Here is a 21,818-nt window from a genome sequence, read left to right as displayed (position 1 = left end):
GCAAGTCACTGACTTGATTGGTCTCTTTACTCTGTGCATGAAAGTTACTCTAATTAATGATCCATACTTGGACTGTAGCTGCCTGTCCTTGGTTGTCCTGGTCCTCCCTCATCTCAGAATTTCCCCAAAGCTACCCTAATATTATTTCATGCTCCATTGTTTTTCCTCTTTTCCTTCAGAAAGTTAGATGAGTACACAGTAGGCAGTGTTTCTTGAACTGCTCTTCTGACTAGAGCATCTTAGGGCCTCCTGAGGAATAGTGACTGAGCCAGGCTGTTACCAAGGTGAGAGGTAAGGTTATAGCCAAAAAATGCCCAGAGGCACCAGGAACATTATCAGGGAGAGTGACTTTAAGGCATTAGGTAATCTGTTCAGAAAGCCCCAGAAATATAATTTTTTAGATTTTACAACAACCAATTAATTATTTCATTGGCATCGAAGTTTATATTCTGCTCTTCTGAACCAAATTTTATTTAGGCATGGGCATAAAATAAATGACTCCTGGGACTGAAAATGTTTGCATTCTTTCATGAGAATTTCAAAACACTTATTTTTTTTTTTCGTTTGGAACATCCTTTCTTGCACTCCTGATGGTTAATCGATATTTAAGTCCCACTCACATTGCAAAGGTATACCTAAAACCTAAAACAGTATAAATGTTCTAAGAAAGGTTGATATTTTTAAAACAATTTTAGAGAATTGACCTAAATATGTTTGGATAATTGGTTTGTAAATATCAGCATTTTATGTCAGATTTAGATACTGGAGAAGAGTCAGTGGAATGAATATCTCAGGAGGGAATTCTCCCTGATTCATCCTAAACCTAATCTAATAACCACTTAGATCGGATCATCAGCGAATTAACAGTCACCTTTTTTGAAGAATATTTGACCAACTATGCTTTAAGGGGGTTAGATTTTATTTAAGTTTGTTCAATTATTTTCATTATTAAGACTATATTTTCTCTTGCAGCACAAGATAATTTGATTATTATAAAAATACTTTATGTAAGTTTACTTTTAATTGTACAATATTTATAACCCCAATTCCAGTTGAGAACAAGAACACTTGAGTTAAAGTCAATGAGATGTTGAAGTTGCAGTGAGCTTATTGACTACCATTTTGGTATTTTCATATTTTTGTTGATATTTGTATAAAGGTGTAGCCCAGTTTATGCTTGAATATCTCCAATGATAAGTAATTTTGTAACATTCAAAAACCTTGCCATTCTAAAGTAGACTTGATTAATTTGATTCAATTCAAGTGAGTTTATATTCTGACACCAGTAGGGGAAATTTTGAACTTATGGTGAAACCTCACTTACTTGAACCATAAGAGGAATGATACTTGTTATTTCAATAGCATAACCAAAAGAGAATGCAGAATTTTTATGCAATATTATCAGAGATATAAGGTAATAATTTGGCTATATTTTTATAGTACAGACAAATTTCAGGCTAGTGATTAGTGTTAAGAAATAACCATTTTATCAGAATATTTTTATTTATTTTTACTAAACATTTGCAAAAATTAAAACTTATTCTCATCACCTAATTAATTCCATACTGTGATATTTTTGTCTTTTCTTAATTTGTTCATTGGACTTAATTATATATGTGTGTGGCAACTTCATAAACTGCTCACTCAAAAGATACAAAAAGGAAAAGGAAAGTAACACGTGTGCTTATGAACATGTAAGAGACTGCTGTGTATTACATTATTTCTTGTAGTCCTCATTGTATTTCTGAATTATGAAATAGTATCACAATTCTCAACGTGTAAAACGAGGCTTTGAGAGGTTAGCAATTAGGTCAATGATCACAAAATTTATGGAAGGGAGAAAGTTGATTCCGTTTACTGAGTTCCTTATTTAAAGTTTTGATATATAGGAAAGGAAGATGCTTAATAAAATTGGAGAGACTAACTAGTGAGAATAAATAAATTGGTGAGAATGTTTGGCTAGTGTCTATGCCTATACTGGGTGATTGATTTCTCATAGAACATTGGCAAGATTGCTCAGATTTTAAATTTTAAAACCCTAAATAACTACAATTAAAGTGAAAAATAAGGTAAATATAAGGACACACTTCACTTACTATCAAATCACTGACTATTAGAATTACTTAGGTAACTGGTTTTCTTTTTATATTCAGATGGTTGCCATTATAGACACACAATTTGAATCAAAACAGTTCACCATTCACTTTATTGTGTACTTCTCCATGTTTCTACCTCTTTCTTGTTGCCACTATTCCAACCATGTGTAGAGTATGTGCATATTTCCTCTTTTCAACATTTATGTTTTCAATTATTTGACAAATTGAGAAAAGGTGTTCAAGAATATATGCGTTTCCATGACAATAATTCTATCATTGTCCTGTTTCACTTGTTTCTTTTACTTCTGCTAATAGCAGTGATAATAATATCACTTTCCCTCAGAACTTGGGATGGGTTTTAAGAGCTATTGTGGATTAAACTTTTCTGATGATCTAGAAAACTAGCCAGAATCCTACTTTAAGAAATGTGCATTTCGCTAAAAACGATGGAAAATTAGTTCAAAATGATTTTGAATAAAGAATTCTGGATCATATATTTATATTAACTACATGTTATAGCCAGATAAACATTCAGAAACACAAATTAGGTGACCCAGTAATCTGTCACCTTGCATATTTTTTCTTTTGGATTCAAAATACTCTCTCTGCTATCCTTCGTGACCCCCCCACTTGCTCTGCTCTCAAACTCGGGATGCAGCCCCAGACTGAGCGAAATCACATATCCATTCTCCAATGTCCACAATGCATTACTTTTTGATGCCAAGAAATTGCTTACATTCTCGTAATGAGTCACTTTTATTGAAAATTAGGTGTCTTGATTACATTAAGTGATACTCCAGTATCACCAGGCAGATGCTTAGGACCGGATCATGATTGTAACCTCCCAAACCCCACATTCATGAAACAGCAGAGAAGCAGAAATATGAGAGAGATGTGGGTTTAGCCAAGTCAGTCATTGAACTTTGAAATGTAACTTCTTTCAATAAAGATTTTTTTTTCAAATTTAAAAACAAATTTTATCATGACCCTCATTTCCATGAACACAATCTTTTATCTAGATATTTCTTGCCAAGTTCTTGTTGAAGAGACATTATATGCAAGCAAAAATATATACTGAAATCAAATATATTTGAATGTATTCTGGAAGACTTACTTATCCTATTTTCTTCCTCCCCATCTCACCCATACCTCCAATATATTGTCTTGGAAGTTATGAGTTGACCAAAGCTCAGACTATAATAGAATGAATAGACAAAAAATTACCCTTAAACATTTTTTCTCTCCTTTAGTAAATTTTCTTCTCCATAGAATTTAAATTTATCTTATCATCCTCCAAATCAAAAACAACTCTTGGGAAAACGTCTGATGAAGCTATTCGCTTTGGAGTGCCAAGGATAAAAAAAGAAGCTTCTTTGGACTTTGTGACTAGGACAAAGATCTGAAAGTATAAGAGAAGTAATCTTGGTATCTGAATCATTACAATGAGCTTATTCTTTCCTTTATTCTGTTAAATGAGTACTGTATCATAAAATATTGACGTTTGAAAATACAGCAGGCATTGGAAGCAAGAGGATGTGGAAGTCTCTCACTCTATTTAGTCAATGATTTGGGCCACTCTCTTGAGACCTTAGTTTTTGGTTTGGATATTATCAATCCTATTAGTCTGTCCATTTCTAGGGCAAACATTTATTTTCTATATTTGGATATATATACCTAAAAGTTACTACTACTAATAAATATATATAGTTTAGTTAACTCTAATAAGTGTGGGTCTTCATCAAATATTTAATGAATAGTTTCATGATGATGTTAAAAGTCTATACACCAAACTGCATCCATAAAGCTCATTTCTATCCATTCATTTTCGAAACAACCCAGACTACTTTAGTCATATGTTTATTAAATTCTTTGAAAAATATTCTCTGTGGCCTCAAGTACATTTCAAAGATTCGCTATGTTAAACAAAGTAATTTTTAATCTATTTTGTAATTTATAATACCCCATGATATAGAAAAGGGAGAATATACTTCTCAAATCAATGAGTATTTATTGATGTTTGTATATAAGCACGGTATGTTCACAATGTAATGGGTGTATACAAAGATTAGTATATATCAGGTGAGTCTCTGTAATGAAAGTAATACAGTAGCCAAGGATTAAAAATAAACAGTTGTAGTGAATCCAAACCCCTTGTACCTTCTCCTTTCTGACTGTAATGACTTTCCATTTTTAGCTGTTTCAACTTTCTGGGAACCTTAAGACCAAACTGCTCAGAAACATCCTCTAGATGGTTTCAGTGATGACCTGTGAGAAGGAAGATTAATTCTCCTGCTCTCTAAAGACTTTCTTTACAACTCGCCTTATAATATTAGATATTATTGCTTATAACACAAGAATAAATGTGCTTATTTTAGCTTCCTTTTTGGTACTGGAATTTGGAAAACTATATATTCTCAGGAATTATTCTCCACAGTTCCAACCCAATGCCTTGTACTTTTGAGGTGCTCAGGAGGAGCTTTTAAATTGAATATTATCTATTACCCCTTAAAATGTTATATTTTTCTTATTGTTGTTGCCTTATGCTGATCACAAAACACATTCACAGCAGAAATTTACTGTAGTCTTCTGTCTGTTGTGTATGATAGGGAGACAAATACACCTCCAGTTTATAAAGCCAGAAAAAAGAAAAAATGACTTGAGATCAAATTTTAAATAACTTTTGAATTGTTGTACAATTTGGAGTAGAAGATGTTTTAGTACAAACAGTAACACATGGCAGGTAAGACCTTAAAACTCTGACACCCATAAAAATGAGAATCTTAAGGCATTTTTTAAAAAACAATTCTGAGCCTTTGGGAGAAAAATAGAGACATTTTTCATATCCTCCTAATATTGATTCATGTTTTTATGTTTGGTATGTGCATGACTACACGCTAGACTTTTCCCCCCAGAGAAGTGTTAATACCTTTCCATTCTCAATGGAGTCTGACATAGAAACAGGTTACAGTGGACCAGAGACAAAACAGCATCAGTGACATGGCACATCTTCTAATATTCTGTATTCACTTCAACTCTTCAAACACAATCAGCTTACTTTAAAGTGACTGAATTTATCAAAACAATAATAAGAGAATGTGTTAGTTTGAAAATGGGTAGGTAACAAAGAAGAACTGAAAGAAAAGTAGACATGAAAAGGTGGAGAATAAAGAAGGGTGTAATACAGATTGTTAAGTGGCTCCTTCTGTGTTTCTATGGTTTATTACAGATGCTATAGTGAGCAGTATTGCTTTCCTTAGGCACTGTCTCTTCAACTACCCACCCCTCCCTAACCAACTTACATTAGACTTCTGTCTTTGGAAGGATCCCTACACTTACTTTATTTCTATGAAGAATTTACCATTCTCTGTGAAAATGTCAACAAGTTGTCCTGAGTTTCTTTACCCCTCAAAAGCCAAAATAAAAGAGTGATATAATCTACCCTTCTTGAATTTCTCGGTCTGTGTAACTGAATCCAGTGATTCCTGTTCATCTGTTCAAGAGATGCCCTGGAAAACAGCTCTAACTGAGAACTAAAAAGTCGTCATGAAACTTAATAATCATTTCTAATGTTTCCCATAGCTGGTTGCCCCAAATGACATGAAATTAATATTTATTCTTTTTCCTCTTTACGAATCTTACTGAAGACAGAAGAAGCCTTATAGAGGAGCAAGGCAGATTAGATCACTTGTGGAAGAAGATACGGCAGGGACAAATATTGGAAAGGGAAGATTTCTACCCAACGTACTTTTAGAAACACCCCTCCCACATATATGGCATGTTATCTTTCAGATTTTAGCATCCTCATTGTCATGTTTCCTCTGAGCTTTCTTTGAGAAGTAGTTATTCTACTTTTAAATTAAATCTCGGAAATGCATCACCTGCAAATTATATTATTATGACATCATTTTGGAAGCCTACAAGGAGTAATAATTTTATACTCTGATATAGAAATTCTATTCAAAGATTTCTCTTAGAGGTGGAAAAGCCTCATTCTCCAAAAACTATGTGAAGGTCATTATTTCCATTAACGTTTTCTATAATTTCTAACCGGTCATAATTGTTTCTATCTTTCTAGAATGCATAGCTCTTAGCGAGCATTTATCTTGTTAAACTACTTTTCATCAAAATCTTTTGTGAAGTTTCTATACTCTGCCATCTGTAGAAACTGTGATAAACCTTAACGTGTGGAAAGAATTCCCCTATACTACACTTCAGTGGTGGTTTTTCACATACCTGGTGCTCATAAAAGATTTATTAGTTCAATAGACCATTTTTCCCCAATACATATTTATTCTATTTATTCCCTATGTTAATAATACATCTCGAAAAACTTTGGATTGTTCTTTTTCTCCCCGTTCTTTTCTGAGTGTGTGGAAACAGTATAATCAAAATAAATATGGAAATATGCTAGAAAATTATTTTGGATTATTTTGTAATGATGTCACTCTGTTTACATAGATGGAAATAATCTGTCGCTTCCCTGTTAGAAGACTCTGAATTAGTGTCAAGTCTGACTATCCTTTTTTCACAGCAGCCTTCTCAGACAACACCAGAAAAAATGTTCTTGTCCACATTCCAGGGGGACTACTTTAAGAAATAATTATGTAAATTATTAGCATTCTAGAGAGTATTCTACCTTAAAGTTTTCCTTGCTTTACTAGTCAGAACCATCTTATATGTAATAACTTAACTTTTGGTTTGTCTACTCAATCTATAAGAAAAGCAAGTTAACCTACCTTTTGTTCATTAACCATATAGAAACAAGGATCTTGAGATGTTATGTGCTTGAGAGTGACCAACAGTACCAGGGAAAAAAGAAGAATAAAAACAATGAATAGTGGAGAAGGTGGTAAAGACCAGAAAGAAGAAAAATAGTGCCAGATAAAAAAACAGAAGGTCACCTGGAAAAACCTGTGCTCCCAACTGGAGCCCTAAGTTGCCCCTCCCTGCATTTCTCAGTAGAAACCTTTTATGACAGAAGGGTTTGAGATGATATATTCAAAATGCTGAATGAAAATGTCATCTGAGAATTCAATACCCAGAAAAAAAGTGTCTTTTGAAAATAAAGATGACATACATTTCCCCACAAACAAAAGCTGAGGGAGTTTGTCACCACCAGACCTGCCTACAACAAATGCTAAGGGGGATTTTCAAGTTGAAAAGAAAGGACAAAAAACAACAATATGAACACAAATGAAATTATAAAACATTTTATATAGTTATATATGAAGACAAATATGGAATACATTGTTACTTTAATGGTGGCATGTAAATCTCTTAATTTTAATGTAAACATTGAAAGACAAAAGTTTTAAGAATAATTATAATTACAAAAAATTTTTAATGGACAGATATAACTTGTAGCATTAATAACAAAATTATTGTAAAGTGTGAGTGGAGAAGTGAAAGTGTAGATGTGATTGATATTAAAATGCTATCACTAAAATACAATACTATAACTATAAGGCACTTTATGTAAGTCATATTAACCACACATAAAAACACCTATGGATAATACAAAAAAGAAAAATGGAAAAGAATCTAAGAATATCACTGCAACAAACAACAAAATACTGCAAGAGAGAAATGGAGTAACAAAAGAAATATAAGACAGACAGAAAATATATAACAAAATGGCAAGTCGCTACCTATCAATAATTACCTTAAATTTATTTGGGTTAAAATCTGCAATAAGACGATATAAAGCAGCTGAATGGATTAAAGAACAAAAAGCAAGACTCTACTACATGCTGTCTGTAAGAAAACCAACTTTGGATTTCAGGACACGAATAAACTGAAAGTGAAGGCACAGAAAAACATATCCAATACAAATAGATAGAAAGGAGCAAGTGTGGCTATACTTATATCAGAAAAAATAGTCTTTAAATCAAAAATGATCAAAGAGGGCCAGCCTGGTGGCGCAGCAGTTAAGTTCGCATGTTCTGCTTTGGCGGCCCTGGGTTCGCCGGTTCGGATCCCGGGTATGGACATAGGACTGCTTGGCAAGCCGTGCTGTGGCAGGTGTTCCACATATAAAGTAGGGGAAGATGGGCACAGATGTTAGCTCAGGGCCAGTCTTTCTCAGCAAAAAGAGAAGGATTGGCAGCAGATGTTAGCTCAGGGCTAATCGTCCTCAAAAAAAAAAAAAAGAAAACAAATTTAAAAAAATAAATGGTCAAAGAAGACAAAGAATGACATTATATAATGATAAAAGGATTAATTCATCAAGAAAATGTAACAATTTTAAATATACGTGGACACAACATCAGAGCACCTAAATATACAAAGCAAATATTAACATAACTAAGGGAGAAAGATAGGGCAATACAATTATAGTAGGACACTTTACTACTCTCATTTCAATACTGGATAGAACATCAAGGTAGAAAATCAATCACCTAAACAACACAATAGACTAAATAGACATAACAGACATACACAAAACTTTTCACCCAACAGTAGTGGAATACACATTGACTAACTAAACCCAAAAAATAGCAGAAGAAAGGAAGTAGTAAAGACTGGAGCAGAAAGAAATGAAATAGAGGAAAGAAAAATAGCAGAAAAAATAAATGAAAATATGATTTGATTTTTTAAAAAGCTAAACAAAATCAATGAAGCCTTCCTAGACTAAGAATAAATGAAGATGCAAATAAATAAAATCAGAAATGGAGGAGGAGACAGTTCAATGGATGACATTGAAATATAAAAAGTCAGAAGAGACTGTTATAAACAATTACATGCCAACAAATTGGATGACCTAGAAGAAATGGATAAATTGCTAGAAATGTAAAACCTACCAAGATTAAATCAACAAGAAGTAGAAAGCCTGAACAGACCCATAGCAAACAAGAAGATTGAATCAAAAATCTTCTAACAAAGAAAGGTCCAGGACCAGACGGCTCCATGGGTGAATTCGACCAAACATTCAAACTACTGATACCAACACTTTTTAAACTCTTCCAAAAGGTAGAAGATGGAATACTTCCAAACCCTTTCTTTTTTTTGAAGAAGAAGCTTAGCCATGAGTTAACATCTGTGCCACCCTTCCTCTACTTTATATGTGGAACACCTGCCACAGCATGCCTTGATAAGTGGTTGGTACGTCCGTGCCCGGGATCCATACTGGTGAACCCTGGGCCACTGAACTAGAGCACGTGAACTTAACTGCTGTGCCACAGGCCAGCCCCAAACACTTTTTGTTTTTGAGACCAGCACTGCCCTGATTCCAAAACCAAAGACGACACAAGAAAAGACAACTCTATGCTAATTTCCCCCAATTAATATTACTGTAAAAGTCCTCAATAAAATACTAGCAAACTGAATTCAACAGCACATTAAAAGAATCATTCATCACAACCATTTAAGATTTATATATGGGATGCAAGGATGGTTCAACATATGAAAATCAGTAAATGTCATATACCAAATTAACAGAATGCAAGACAAAAATCACATGATTATCTCACTAGATGTAGAAAAAGCCTTTGACAAAATTCAACAATTTTTCATGACGAAGACTCTCAACAAAATAGGTATGGGAGGAATAGAACTGAACAAAATAATGTTTCATATAAAAAATCCACAGCTGACATTGCATTCAATGATGAAAAACTGACAGCTTTTCTTCTGAGATCATGAAAAAGACAAGGATGTCTACTCTCACTACTTCTATTCAACAAAGTACTGACAGTTCTAGCTAGGGAAATTAGGCAAGTGAAGAAAATAAAAGGCAACCTAGTTGAAGAGAAGAGGTAAAACTACCTCTGTTTCCAGACAGCTTGATCACATACACAGAAAACTCAAAGACATTACAAAAGAATTGTTGGATCTAATAAATTCAGTTAAGATGAAGATACAGAATCAATATATAAAAATCATTGGCATTAGGGGCTGGCCCCGTGGCCGAGTGGTTAAGTTCGCGCGCTCCGCTGCAGGCGGCCCAGTGTTTCGTCGGTTCGAATCCTGGGCGCGGACATGGCACTGCTCAACGGACCACGCTGAGGCAGCGTCCCACATGCCACAACTAGAAGGACCCACAACGAAGAATACACAACTATGTACCGGGGGGCTTTGGGGAGAAAAAGGAAAAAATTAAAATCTTTAAAAAAAAAAAAAAAATCATTGGCATTATAATACACAATGAAGTATCAGAAATGGAAATTAAGAACACAATCCACATTAGCAATAAAAAGAATAAATACTTTGGAATTAACCTACCCAGAGAAACTGAAATCTTGTACACTGAAAACTTTAAAATATTGATGAAAAATTTAGAAAAAGATACAAATAAAAGTGCAAAGACATTGCATATTCATGGCATGAAAGAATATTGTTAAAATGTCTTAATATCACAAAGTGATCAACAGATTCAATACAATCTCTGTTAAATCCCAATGGTTTTTTTTTTCAAAAATAGATGGAAAAGCAATTCTAAAATTCTACGGAACCACAAAAGACCCCTAAGAGTCAAGCATCTTGAGCAAGAAGAAAAAAGCTGAGGCTTCACAATTCCTGATCTCAATTATGTTACAAAGCTATAGTAATCAAAACAGTAAAGTACTGATGCAACAAAAACAGGCATATAGACCAATGGAACAGAATAGAGAACCCAGAAATAAACCCACACGTGTATGACCAATTGATCTTGAACAAGGGAGACAAAAACACAAAATGTGAAAAGGATAGTCGTTTCAACAAAGAGTGTTGGGAAAACTGTATATCTATATGCAAAACACTGAAATTGAACTTCTATCTCAGAACAAAAATCACCTCAAAATGGATTAAATACTTAAATAAGATCTGAAACTATAAACTTCCTAGAAAACACAGGGAAAAACTTTCTTGACATTGGCCTTGACAATAATTGTTTTGTATGCGACACCAAAAAGAAAAGCAACCAAAGTAAAAGTATACAAGCGTGATTTCATCAAACTTAAAGCTTCTGCACCCACACAAATCAACATAATAAAAAGGTGATGTACAGAATGGGAAAAATATTTGGAAACTGCGTATTGAATATGAAGTTAATATTGAAGATATATAAAATATATATAGACTTCAAGTCCCAAAATGCAAATTTCCCAATCACATATGAGCCAAGGATATAAATAAACACCTCTCAAAGGAAGAAATTCAAATAGCTAACAGGTACATGACATGGTGTTCAACATCTCAATTCATCAGGGAAACACAAGTCAAAACCACAATGAAGTATCATCTCCAAAATATTGAAAAGGAAGAACAGTCGTAAAATCATTTTATGATGCTGACATTACCATGGCACTTAAGGAAGATAATGAAATTACAGGAAAGGAAAACTACAAGAGAATATACCTGATGAATATAGATGCAAAAATTTTCAAGAAATATTCCAAATTGCTTTTAACAGCACAGTAAGGATTATACAATATGGTCTAATGGGAGTTATCACTGGAATGCAAGGATGGCTCAACACACAGAAATCAACAAATGTGATATACTATATTAATAGGATGAAAGATAAAAATTCTGTCACCATCTCAATAGATGCAAAAAAAGGCATTTGACAAAATACAACATTCTTTCATGATAAAAACACACAAAAATTACATACACAAGGAGCTATACTATACTATACTATACACTATAATCTAAACTGTATGGGACTGGCATTAAAACAGACACACATCAGTGGACCAGAATCAAGAGCCCAGAAATAAACCCTTGAAATGTATGGTCAACTAATATTTGACAAAGGAGGTGAGAATACTCAATAGAGACTGGACTGTCTCTTTAATAAATGATGTAGGGAAACAGGAAAGCCACATTCAGAAGAATGAAATTGGGCCCATATCTTATACCACTCACAAAAATTATTTCAAAATGCATTAAAAGCTTAAATGTAAGACACGAAACCATAAAACCTCTAGAAGACAACATAGGGAAAAACTCCTTGACATTAGTCTCAGCAAAAGGTTTTTGGATATGTCACCAAAAAGACAAGCAGCAAAAGCAAAAATCAACAAGTGGGACTATATCAAACCAAAAAAACATTTGCACAGCAAAAGAAACAATCAACAAAATGAAAAATAAACCTATGTAATGGAGTAAATATTTACAAACCATCTATCTGATGAGGGGTTAATATCCAAAACATATTAAGAACTCATAAGACTCAATATCAAAAAAACCCCAAATAATCTGATTAAAAAATAGACAGAAGACAGAATACACGTTTCCAAAGACATACACGTGCTCAATATGTACATGAAAAGGTGTTCAATATTACTAATCACCAGAGAAATGCAAATCGAAACCATAATGAGATATCATCTCACACTTGTTAGAAACTATCATCAAAAAGACAAGAGATAAGAAGTGTTGGCTAAAATGTGGAGTAAAGGGAACACTTGTGCACTGTTGATGGGGATGTAAATTGGTACAGCCACTGTGTAAAATAGTATGAGGCTCCTCAACAAATTAAATATCCAACTACAATATGATTCAGTAATTTCACTTCTGGGTATATATCCAAAGGAAATTAAAACGATCTCAAAGAGATTTCTGCACTTCCATCGTCATTGCAGCATTAGTCAAAATAGCCAAGATACGGAAACAACCTAAATCTCTGTCAAACGATGAACAGATAAAGAAAATATAGTAATGAGTATGTGTGTGTATACTATATACATATATATATCCTATATAGGATATATATATGTACGTATATACTATGTATACTATATGTACGCATTTGTACATGTATGTATGTATAGTAATGTAAGCCTTGACAGTTGACTTTTCTTTTTGTAATGCAAGTGCCTGACTTAAGCTTTAATTGCCAGTGCATCCATTTCAAACAGGCATCCACTTTGAGGAAGGCTATCTCAAATAAACACATTCCCAGCCACATGACTAGCTAAAGAGTGAGGATGTGGGGCCCCACCCCCACTGTGAGGCACCTTTGTTTTTAGAAATCCTGGTTGATTTAGATAACTAGCCATTTGGACCACTTGTTATTTTTTCTCTCTTCCCATACTTTAAATTCCAACTCTTATGTTTTAAATTTGCCAGTGATGAGTGAGCCCTGGAGACCCTAGACCCCCAACCTTGACCTCAATACAAGCAGAAGCCAGCTCCCCCTACACTCCTTGCCTTGTGACCTCAGTTATTAGCAGAGAATTGAATGGTGGTTCCCAGAGGCCAGGGTTTGTGGGAAATGGAAAGATGTTGGTCAAAGGGTACAAGGTTCCGCTTACATAGAATGAATACTTTCTATAGGTCTAATATAGACCATGGTGACTACAATTAACAATGTCATATTGTATACATGAAATTGCAAAGAGGATAGATCTTAAATTAAATCTCATCACACACACACAATGGAAACTACGTAGAGACAATTGGTGCGTTAATTAGTTTAATTGTGGTGATCTTTTCACATTATACATATGTCAAAACCTTAAGTTGTACACATTAAATATATTTAATTTTTGTACGGCAAAAAATATCTCAATAAAGCTGTTAAAAAAGTGGTAAAGCCAGCATTTAGATTTATGTGGTTTGACTCCAGAGGTCATACTCCTAATCTTTATAGTCTACCACCTTCCTGGAAGCTAAAATAAGTGAAGTTTATGATCACTGCATCAACTTCTTAATGTTTCCTGTATTTTATGCCATTTACTAAGATGTTTGAAATAAGGCATAATATAGGATAGGGGCATTTGTTATTGACTTGGAAAACACATAGAACTGGTTTAAAACCTGGCTTCTGGTACTTAGCAAAACAACCTCAAGGAATTTGTTTATTTCTCTGACCTTTAGATTTTTCAACTGTATACTTTCAATAGGAATACATAACCTGGTACTATTTTTGTGAAACGCAGGTATTGTAATAAAAAAAGCCTTGGGGAATATATCAGATACTACTTGTTCCTAAAATTACAACTAGAATTCATTATTTTTCTTTAGACAAATCAGTTTTGAGGGCTGGTGGTCGCTTCATAAGTATCCATTGGATGAATATAATATCCCAGAAATTTTAAAACTTGTGCTTAAATTTCCCACTTTTAATTTAGCTAAAAGTACTTTTGAACAGCACCAACCCTTCCAACTTTTCTTCCGTCGTGTAGCTTCTTCTACACCTATTTTATAGCCTTGATTTTTAAATTTACGTTATAGCTTCTTTCTTTTCTTCTATACCTCCTACCTTCAATTATTCATCTGAAATGCAAATCACCATGAAAACCTGTATAGTGTGTATGTGAGTGTGTTGATGTGTGCTGGTGTTATAGAGAAGTAGACTAGGTAAGTTTATGATGGATCATGACATTTCCACTCTGTGTTAATTATATGACCCTCCTCATGCATGACATGCCAACTATGGGAAACCAGTGCAACGCTGAGCTTCATAATATCTCAGAAAGCAAGTGAGAACACTGAAAACGTGTTATTTTAATGAATTTATTTTAAAATAATCTTTGACAGGAGGATAATATTAGTATCAGTAAGGTTTTCAAATTAAATAATGAGAAACGGTATTAAAAATGAAGTAGAATGTTGTAACAGGTACTAAGAATGCGGTACACTTTAATACACTGAAATGGATGAATATTAAAACTTCATGATATAATCCCCAGCATGCACATCCAAGCAGCAGGTGTTAATCTGCTCTGCCCACTCTGGGCAACAAAATTCTATTGGCAATTCTAACTTATGAATCTGTACCATCCCTTTATTAAGAAAGTACAAACAAAGAAAGCTGCTTCCGGCTGCATAGTGGGTTCTCTCTAACTCCACTAACTAGAGACAAGTATACTGAATATTTTCTGAAAGCCTATAGCACTTTCTTTTATTTTATTGACATAATCCAATTTTATATAAATAATATCACACATTTGTTTCTTAAAACCCGGTTCCATTTTCTGTATTTCAATCTCAGAAAATAAGTTGTATGTCTGGTGTATTTTTAATTTTCATTAGATCCTGATAATATACACCATTTTACTTTCCTTCTTCTTAGAATCATAGGATTCTATTACTATAGCTCTTATACCCCAATCAGACAAACAGTTGACTATGTCAAGGTCTTTGTAACACTATATTTAAATAATCACATACATAATTTCTCAGTTATCTTAATAGCCAAAGAAAAAGTAAGAAAAATTATTTTAGAATATCAATTTATTTTAAAAAAGCCTTTGATTCAATAATTAGAAAATTTTTAAGGAAAAAATAATGATATAATGAAATGAACTTCTTGATATGCAAATTTAGTTCCTTTGTTGTGAAAGTGTTCAAGAAAAAGCAGAATACCTAATTTGAAATGTGCTATAGAGGTAATGATGAATCATTGAAAACTAGCTACATTTTATCTATGGATGGTCACATGTTTGAGCAGTTGTGATTGTATGTCTTTCTTTCTTTTTATCAAATAAGAGGGTAGACTGTGTTGTGAGGTGTATTTAACCATGAGCAATGCTAGAATTGACCCTTCAGGTAAAGAAAGAGTCAGGCTGAAGATGTGAGGAGAGCTACTAGTCTGAGGGCAGAAGAACAGAAAAAAGCAAGGAAATAAAGTGCATCATACTAAATTGCATGAGATAGTAAGGATATACATAGTCATATTTGATATATTTACAGATTCAGTCAAACCATGATTGACATCAGGCCAAACCCTCAATTCACTTTTTGCTGTCTGAGGTAATTTTGACATGCCATAACTTTCTCATCACATTTTTCACTTCTGCATTCCTCAATGTGTAGATGAGTGGGTTGACTAAGGGTGTTCCAATAGTATAAAATACTGCCACCATCTTGTCCATTGAGAAAGTGCTTGGGGGGCGTGTATATATGAATATACATGGACCAAAGAATAAGACAACTACAATGATGTGGGTAGTGCAAGTGGAGAGAGCTTTTTTCCTCCCTTCTGCACTGTGGTTTCTCAGCGAATGCAAGATGACAATATATGAGATCATCAAAATGACAAAACTGCTTGTGCAAAGGGCCCCACTATTAGACACCACTAATAGGTTGATCACATAAATATCTATGCAGGCTAGTTTCAACAAAGGCTGCATATCACAGCAATAACGATCAATCAAATTGGATCCACAGAAAAGCAATCTCAAGGCCAGGATAATCTGAGCTATAGAATGTATAAAAGACCCTATCCATGCAAGAACAATCAGGATGATGCAGACCTGCCGGTTCATGATGATTGGATAGTGCAAGGGCTTACAGATTGCCGCATAGTGATCAACGGCCATGAGGACAAGGACAAAGATCTCCATGGCGCCAAATAAATGCAGTGCAAAGATTTGAGTCATGCACTCATTGTAAGAAATGATTTTCTTTGCAGAGAGAGCATCTACAATTAGTCTAGGGGCTGTGGACGTTGAAAAGCAGGTATCAACTAAGGACAAATAAAATAGGAAGAAGTACATGGGGCTTCCAAGTGTCTGGCTGAACTTGATGGTTACAATAATAAGCAAATTCCCCAGCACAGTTCCCAAATAGAAAATGAAGAAGATTGCAAACACCATTTTCTGCTTTTTATGATCCTGTGTCAATCCTAACAGTATGAACTCAGTTACACTGTTATTTTGCTTCATTGTTTGAGTCAATTTGGGGAAAGCACTGGTTAGACATAATCTGCAAAGAAGAAAAGAGAAAAGAATTTTAAAATGAATACTGCATTTGGAGGTTGAATACACTTAATCATGGAACTGCCACTTTCCGATAAGTAATCACTTACCTGCAGAGTACTTCTGGTTTTATCTGAATAAAATGTAATTAATGATATTTAGTATATTTATTTAACTGATTGCATATGAAAATAATGACATAAGAATAGAAAAATAATAAATAAGTAAATGACTCCTCTGACAAAATAAACATTAGTTTAGGTTATTTGGCATGAGTGAATAACTTTTTCAGCCGAATATTTTCTTCAGCATTCATCGAGGACACATCAATATAAGGTAGTGTGTTGCGGAAGTAGAGGAAACTTTTACATGATTTACTCAACATGCTGTCACATTTCTTGAACCAAGAGTCCAGCTATAAAATACTCTTCTAGTAAACATTGAATGAGAAAACGATTGTCTAAACATTTCAGTGTCTTTCTTAACAAAACCTACACACACACACACACACACACACACACACACACACATACACACACAGACATGTGGTAGAAGGAGGGAGGTGGAGCAATAGAAACAATAAAAATGAAATTTTAGCAATGGACACAGCCAGTTGGCCCAGTCCATCATCAGACTTATTTTAAACTGTTGCCTTGACTAGGTTTCTTTTCTTTTCTTTTACTTCTCAACCTTTCTAATTGTTTACTGTTCTAAATTCAGCTTATCTTATTGAACTTTGTACTTTTAATTATAATATATTGTCCAAAATTAAATTTATCCCCATATTTACTATTTTTCTAAGTCTTTCAATATATTTTCTTAAGACAGAAGGACTCATTGAGACTAAAGTGAAGATAAAATAGAGGGAGAATACTAGCCATAAACCAGAACATTCTTTCCAATTTCAGATTTAATGTTAAGTGTAATGGATTCAGAAAATGATCTCAGGCAGCTCTAAGCCATACCTGAAAGTTTTCAGTAGAATTCTTGGGATATATATCTTTAATGCCATGTACTCTCACTTCAAGTAAGAGAAGATAGAAATAAAAACAAACTCATATTTACCCATGTCTGACTATATGCCAAACAGCAGACAAACTGCTTTATGTGCTTTTATGGTTTCCAGTTAATAGCACAGTCAACAGCAAATTATAATTGCAAAACTGGCAAAGTATGTTTACAACTCACATGCTAGACAAAGCATAATTTTCAACCATAAATAGATTTCACTCAACGATCTTAAAAACACAGTGAAATGAATGATGGACCAAAGAGTCAACTTCAAAAGGGTCTCTTCTACTTATTAAATGTAATAAGCATATGGAAAGATGCTCAATTTCATTCATAGTTAAATACATTCAAATTCAGTTTCCAATTAAATAAAATTTTCACGTATCATTTTAATAAACTAATCTTTATGATACAAGTTTATTGACATATAGTGCTGACAAATTGTGGGCAATCATCAATCCCACCCATTTTCGGTTGGCGTGTAAGTGGGTGGAATCTCTTGAGGGATGGTTTTCAACATCTATAATATTACAACTGCACATAGACCTCAATCCAGTGATTCTATTTCCTACAGATACTCTTACTTGCAAAGATGGAAAAAAATTAAAATCCATCTGAAGGGGGCTGAATGAATCAAGAATGGTACTTTTATTGATACTACTCATTGATAAAATCACTGGTTAAATAGTGCATATGGTCTCTAACATATATTTTAAAGTGAAAAATAAGAGGACAGAACTGTATCCTAAGATGTTGTTTTAATTAAAAGCAAGAGATACATATTACACACATACATTTCTGTAAATGAACGGTAATTTGAAGAATGTCAACAAAAGCGTGCATTTGGACTCTCTCTGTGAGGAAACTGTATTCTTGGCATCACAGATGTGAGCAATATGTAATTTTTAAGACATACTGTTTGGCAACATTTGAAAATATAGCACTATCATGTGTTTCATTAAAAATAAACCTTTTTAAAACATTATCTTACCTTAGGAGGCTGTTTACTACTCACGTTGGCATATCACTGAGCCATACAACTCTCTTCTGATGGAGGTAGAAAGAGCAGCAATAATTTGAGGCAACAATAAGACCCAAGAGTGTGAGTAGGATGGTGAGCTAACTATTGAGGTAGTTCTAGAACTCAGTGCTTTTTAATCACATCATATACCACCACGCTGCCGTTAATTACAGGTCCCCTGGCTTTCTTGGATGTTTTCCAAACATACTCTTATCAAAGCTCTTCAATAAACAAATGGAAAAACTGTTGGCAGTTTATATCAATTAAGAATATTATATAAATATCCCTCCTTATCTATATCTATTTACCTGTGTGTATATGTAGATATATAAATATACACATATTAGCATTACATATATACAAATGACACACTTTAGAATGAAGCAACATAGGGGTGAGAATTTTTATCCATCACCTACTGAATTTCAAAGTCTAAAAAAAAGTAGGTGCTTAATAAATATTTGTTGTATGAATGAAAGAATTAAAAATCCTACAATCTAATAGTGTTCTGCACTATTCTATACTCAGATGGCATTGAGGAAAAGGGAAGCCTGTATCCTACTATATCCACCACCATGTCATCATATCTATGGACTATTTCCTGGAACACCCAAGCAGATATTATTTCTATTTGCTTGTCTCTCACACATTCATTCCAATATACCGTACCTAATAGTGCCATTTCCATCAGGAGCTGCTGTGCACATTTTTTATTTCCATCATCTCACTTTAGAATGTAAAACACTCCTAAAAATGTCCTAAACTTTCTATCCTTCCACAAATGCATTGTATGTATTAGATCCTCACAGTAGCATTGGTAAGGTTCACTTTCACCAAGTATTAAATAAAACTAAGTTAATCTCCAATGCAAATCTTACTGGCTTTGGTAATAGTTTATGCAGAGGTTAGGACATTCAGTTGCCTTCTTCTCTTCCCAAGGCAATTTGGACACTCTTTACTCAAATGAGAATAAAAAAAGTGATTCTAATATTCTGTCTGATTATCTGGAACCAGGATCTCTTTGCTCTCACAAAGAGGCTTTAGTTCTCATCTGCATGCCAGAGGCTAGGATGGTCCCAGATTCACTCCACTATTTCTGAAATCTATTCTCACATAGGATTTTGACTGGGAAATGCTTCTCTTCTGTCTTCCTTGTAGGAATATTTAACATGAACGATGCACAATATAAGAGTCTGGGCAACGTTATTCCCTGAAGTGTCCCTTCTCTTACAATTACAAAACATGAGCCAGATGTGATAAAGTGCTTAATCTTCAATTTGTCTCACTACATTATGAAAAAAGGTGGCCTATTCTTGCGATTAAAGATGTTCATATGGATCCTAAATGACATCTTTAATTAGAATAAAAAATCATGGTCGCCTAGTGCCCAGGTCTTGGTTTCTAATACCATTCTCCAATAAAATGAATCAGGAATTCTTGAAGAAATGGCTGATTGTAGGACTGGGGCATGGAATGTAAAGATGAACTGGAAAATACTGTAGTCCTAGAACTTAAGGAAGTGCTAAAATACACACACACAGTGATGAGGATATGACAAAGGGACACAGGAGCCAACTGAAAGAGTCCCAATGGCCAAAGCTAGAAAAAAAAATTAGCAGTAAAATAGATAACACATAATTGAAATATAACTCAAAGTACAAAATAAATATCCATGAGTTACAATGATCTAAATAATTAAATAAATAAATGAATATAGGAGGAGAATATAGAAAAGAATCCCAAGTGATTTATATAGATACTCTGACCTCAAGCTCTTCACCTCTTAAGTGTGGGCCGTTCATAGTGACTTCCTTCCAAAGATCACAGTATAGGAGGAAGGAAAAGTAAATTTACAGAGAAGAAATGTGACAAACACTACCTCAGCCAGGTGATCATATTAACAAGTTTAACAGCGGTAAGTGACATTGAGAGCATGTACCTATTGATATGATGTGATGAAAATGAAACTTTCTCTTGTGGTCTTTCTCCCAATAATCCATAACTCCACTCTAATCGTAAGTAAAATATCAGATAATACCCAATTGAGGGCTTTCATACCAAATACACGACAAGTACTCTTCAACTGTCAAGTTCATCCAAAACAAGAAAAGTCAGAGAAACTGTCACTGTCTGGAGTAGCTGAAGAAAACTTGACAACTGAATGTAAGGTGGTATCCTGAATCAGATTCTGGGGAAGATAAAGGCTTTTGTAAACTAAACAATGAGTCTGGTTAGAGCATGCATTTTATTTAAACATAATGTAATAGTGGCAATTAACTAGTTGTGATAAATGTATCACACTAATGTAAAAATAATAGAGAAATCTGAGTGTGGCTTATATAGGAACTCTCGGTATTATTTTCACTGCTTCCCTGTAAATGCAAACCTACTATAAAATATAAATTTTACTAAAAATGAATGGCTTATTTCATTTAACTCATCCTCAAAGTTTGTTCATGTTGTAGCATGTATTACAAACTCTTTCCTTTTTAATGCTAAATAATATTCCATTATATATCTACATATTCTACCTATTCAAGTATTGATGAATACTTATGTTGCTTAAACATTTTGGCTGTTGTAAATAACCCTGCTATGGACAGGAGTGTACAAATATCTTTTTGAGTACCTTCACTCAGTTATTTTGGGCATATTCCCAGAAATGGAAATGCAAAACCATATGGTAATTTTATTTTTAACTTTTTGAGCAATGCCATATTGTCTTTCACAGCAGCAGCACCATTTTGCATTCCCAAGAAGAGTTCACAGGTGTGATTAGTGATGTTGCACATGCTTTAATTGCTTATTGGCCATTTTTATATCTTATTTGGAGAGGTTTCTATTCAAGTCTTTTGTCCACTTATTATTTGGGTTATTATTTGTTATTGAGTTGTAGGAATTTCTTGTATATTCTAGATATTAACCATTTATCAGATATATATTTGTGAGAATTTCTTCCTAACCAAAGGGTTGCCTTTTCTCTCTGTTGATTGTATCCCTTGGCACAAGTAAGTTTTCAATTTCAATGTACTTCAATTTATCTACTTTTTCTTCTGTTGC

At 33.8% G+C, this 21,818-nt stretch overlaps 1 protein-coding gene across 1 annotated transcript; it reads right to left on the bottom strand.

The window, feature by feature from the left end:
- Positions 1 to 15,471: 15,471 nt before the first annotated feature.
- LOC139040437 (olfactory receptor 4C11-like) lies at positions 15,472 to 16,699 on the bottom strand. The gene has a single exon (XM_070487208.1). It carries the CDS (start codon positions 16,691 to 16,693, stop codon positions 15,761 to 15,763), a length of 933 nt encoding a protein of 310 aa, XP_070343309.1. The 5' UTR covers positions 16,694 to 16,699; the 3' UTR covers positions 15,472 to 15,760.
- Between the last annotated feature and the right edge of the window lie 5,119 nt (positions 16,700 to 21,818).

Source organism: Equus asinus, chromosome 17, assembly GCF_041296235.1.
Source record: "Equus asinus isolate D_3611 breed Donkey chromosome 17, EquAss-T2T_v2, whole genome shotgun sequence".
Taxonomy (NCBI): domain Eukaryota; kingdom Metazoa; phylum Chordata; class Mammalia; order Perissodactyla; family Equidae; genus Equus; species Equus asinus.
This window is presented reverse-complemented; position numbering and strand designations above follow the sequence as displayed.

Coding starts and splice junctions, on each gene's coding strand:
- LOC139040437 (XM_070487208.1), bottom strand. CDS start 16,693: ATGAAGCAAAATAACAGTGTAACTGAGTTCATACTGTTAGGATTGACA.